Source organism: Haplochromis burtoni, unplaced genomic scaffold (assembly GCF_018398535.1).
Source record: "Haplochromis burtoni strain Fernald_Lab_line unplaced genomic scaffold, NCSU_Asbu1 Contig_1506, whole genome shotgun sequence".
NCBI lineage: Eukaryota > Metazoa > Chordata > Actinopteri > Cichliformes > Cichlidae > Haplochromis > Haplochromis burtoni.
In genome coordinates, this window is record NW_024583867.1 from 10,302 (window position 1) to 14,048 (window position 3,747).

The 3,747-nt window shown below is 37.0% G+C and overlaps 1 protein-coding gene across 1 annotated transcript in view; it reads left to right on the forward strand.

Annotated features, from left to right (window-relative positions):
• The first annotated feature begins 1,471 nt into the window (after positions 1-1,471).
• Positions 1,472-3,747, forward strand: part of LOC102309116 (polymeric immunoglobulin receptor) — a 17,887-nt gene continuing 15,611 nt past the window's right edge. Inside the window, exons 1-4 of the mRNA XM_042217031.1 lie at positions 1,472-1,806; positions 2,214-2,534; positions 2,620-2,940; positions 3,061-3,360. Of these exons, the coding sequence (XP_042072965.1) occupies positions 1,530-1,806; positions 2,214-2,534; positions 2,620-2,940; positions 3,061-3,360 (1,219 nt within the window). The 5' untranslated portion in view covers positions 1,472-1,529. The remainder of the gene's footprint in view (positions 1,807-2,213; positions 2,535-2,619; positions 2,941-3,060; positions 3,361-3,747) is intronic.

Consider the following 3,747-nt stretch of genomic DNA (forward strand, 5'->3'; position numbering starts at 1 on the left):
TAACTCGCCCCTGACTCGGAAAGAGCACTCCACCCTTTTCCAGCAAAAATATGTAATCTCCATCTTGGAAGTTCTGATTCTCATTCCTGCTTCACACTGCTCCAGTGCAAGGAGGTCATGACCTAATGAATCCAACAGAACCACATCATCTACAGAAAGCAAAGATAAAATCCTGAGGCCACCTCTGTGAATCACCACCTTATAACATCGGAGGGGTTTGTGTTTTCCAGTGATTGTAAGAGATGTGTTGTCTCTCAATATGCTCAAGGTAGGTTCTCCCAAGGCAAACCGGTCCTGGGCAAAAGACCAGACAAATTCTGACAACCCCTATGACAACAACACACACAAAAAAAACAAAAAACAAATCAAAGGTCCATTTCATTTCCCTGACTCCTGGCATTTGGCCTGCATTCCTGTCATGGCTGGTGATGACCACAGCCTGTCATTAAGCAATTTGGTTTCTTGCAGGTTGGACCCCAGAAAACAGTTTTTCTCTCTGTTGTTATGAGCCGACCCTGCTGCTGTCTTGTTGTTATCTTGTTGCTGTTTTGTCGACTTGTATTGTTTGGTTATTCTTTGTGGTTTACAGTGTCTTGTGCGGCCTTGTTTCGTGTTAACTTTTTGTTTGATTTTAATCGTGCCGCATGTGTGTGTGTGTGTGTGTGTGTGTGTGTGTGTGTGTGTGTGTGTGTGTGCGTGCACTCCTTTTTTTGTTTTGTTTTTTTGTATATTATTTACAGAGTTGTTAATTGTTCCTTATTGCTTCATTTATATGTTTATTTTGCTCTGTCTTGTGAATAATGAGCCTGTGTGCCTTTGTAACTGTTAAAACATTTGCACTGGCTAATGTAATATTTCCTGAAGTGTAACTCCACCCCTGGTGGTGTAATCAGTACCATTTAGTTAGAAAATATATGTGTCAGTGTAAAAATGGCAAGAAAATAAAATGCTATATTAAATTTACCAACTAAATTACTAGGAACTCTTTTTAGTTTAAACATCAGTATGATGGGTATGCTCAATTCATCATAAAAAAACCAATTTCTTCAGTACCAGTCTAATAAATTTTAATGACTTTAAAGATATAATTTCTATATTGAAAATACAAATATGCAAAATTAAATGAATTGTGATCTAAATGCAGAAGTAAAAGGCTTAAACATTACCTAGATGTGAATATACAAATTGTGGGCGTCACATTTTCAGTTTATTTCCTGTCAAATTGCTACTTCTACAAAGCAAAGCAAAGATGTGGAGCCTTCAAAACCTGCTGTTTACCATCTGTAGTAAGTTGTTTAAATGACTAAATAAGTAAATAGATGAAGATTAAAGGTAAATCTAGATCAAACGTATAAATATTTATTTGCAGTGCCACACCTTTTGTTGATTTTGATATTTTCATTAGTAGCAATGCTAGTATGAGTGCTGAAATGACAAAATAAATGAAATATTTTTTATACTGTCTTTTCTTTACAGTTGCTCTGAGATGTGTGTCCAGTGCAGAAGAGGTGATCCATGTGACTGGGTATATGGGGAGTAAGGTTAAAATTTCCTGCCCCTATGATAAAGGTTACGAGTCTTATGAGAAGTATCTGTGTAAGAAAGATTGTGGCAGCGATGATGATGTTCTTATTAAAACATCTGAATCACAGAAAAACAAATACAGGATCAATGATGACAAAACAGCACGAATCGTCAAAACAACCATCTCCGATCTTCATTCCACGGATGCTGGGAAATACTGGTGTGGAGTGAGCAAAAATTGGAAAGATATCTACACTGAAGTTAAGCTGGAATTGGTACCAGGTAAATAAACACATGGACAAACTGAATTTAAAAAAGAAAGTTAAATCTACTGCTTTTACCTGCTATTTCTGCTATAGAATCAACATACTATTAAAGGAAAATGAAGACATACCAAAAAGTAAATATTTGTTGAATTCAAGTGAAATTTGTGAATATAAACCATGTGTTACTGTAAAGGTTACAAGGTAACAACACATAAAAACATGACTGATAAAACATTACTTGCGTTTACTGCTAAAAATATGACCTACTGATGCATCTCAGTTTTAGTCATTATAAATGTTTCAGTTGGTTAAGATTTTCTTAAGATCATTACAATCTTGTTGCAGCAAGCTAAATAAATAAAACATCATATCTCTATTCTATGGTTGTAGCATGTCTTGTGATGCTATTTATCTTTTTGACAGACAGCTGCTGTAACAGTGTGACAAAAATTGAAAGTTATGCAGGATATTCAGTGTCCTTCAGTTGTCCGTATGAGTCCCAGTACCAGAACAACCTGAAGTACATCTGCAGAGGAACACGGCCCTCCATGTGTCTGCAACAGGAACTAATCACCTCTTACAACAAACAACATGGGCGATTCAGACTTGATGATGACAATATGTCAACAAAATTCACAACAAAGATTAGCAGTTTGACCCAAAGAGATTCAGGGCGTTACCTTTGTGGCATCCAAAGAAACTCTGACCTGCATCTTTTCTATGCTTTTGAGCTGAAAGTTAAAGGTGAGCATTCATAGTAACGTCTCATTTTATCAGCTGACAGAAAACACTGCTTTCTGTAAAATTAATACATTTGTCTTTTTGACAGACCGCTGCTGTGATACTGTGACCAATATTGAAAGTTATGAGGGATACTCTGAGTCCATCAATTGTCCTTATGAGAATCAGTACCAGAACAGCCTGAAGTACATCTGCAGAGGAAACCAGCCCTCCACATGTCTGCAGAATGCACTAATCACCTCTAAGGACAGAGAAAATGGTCGCTTCAGTCTTAATGATGTAAAAATGTCAAGAATATTCACAGTGACAATTAGCAGCTTGACCCAAAGTGATTCAGGGCATTACCTTTGTGGTGTTCAAACAAACTCTGACCATGATGTTTTCTCTGCTGTTGAGCTACGAGTCAAAGGTGAGAGGTCATAGTAATATCTCATTATACCAACCAGAACAAAACAGTTTCTTCTAAAAGACTTTTTAAAAAAGTTGAATATTTTATGAGTCTAATAGTTTTTCTCTTTCCATCTGACAGAGTGGTGCTGTGTCAGGTCAACTAAAATAACAGGTACTGTGGGACAGCCACTAACTCTGCAGTGCCCTTATCCTCAACAACATCAGGATAACAGGAAGTTCCTCTGTAAGGGAGACCACCGCAACAGCTGCAGAGACATGGTGACGAGTCAAAACAGATTCGCACTACAAGGCGGTATTTATTCCAACTCTTTCTCAGTGACGATCACAAAGCTAGAAGAAGCTGATGCTGGGACATACTGGTGTGGGTCAGACTCACAGTGGAGAGTTGGAAACTACACCAAGATTCAGCTGTCAGTCGGTGAGATTAACACATTTAAATGAAGGAAAAATGGACAGAGCTATGAGTTACTACTATTTAAGCATAACTACAGCTGGTGATTCAGTTATTTCTAGTGTGATAGAATTATAACAACTCTGCCTTCATAGTGTTTCACACAAAGCACAGAATATATGCCAAACAGAACTAGAGGCCAGTTTTTTGTGGGGTTTTTTTTTTTACATCTTCTTTACTGGCTGGTTTTTCTACATTAATTAAGTAATTAATTAATTAACAGTCTAATTTCAGTTGTGTGAATAGTTTAAGATTCTTGGGGTATCAGTCAGGACCCTCTGCACTAGTCATTCTACTAAAATGTGATTCTTGTGTTAAAATAAAGTTTCTAAGAGAACTAAGAGGGTTTTTTTT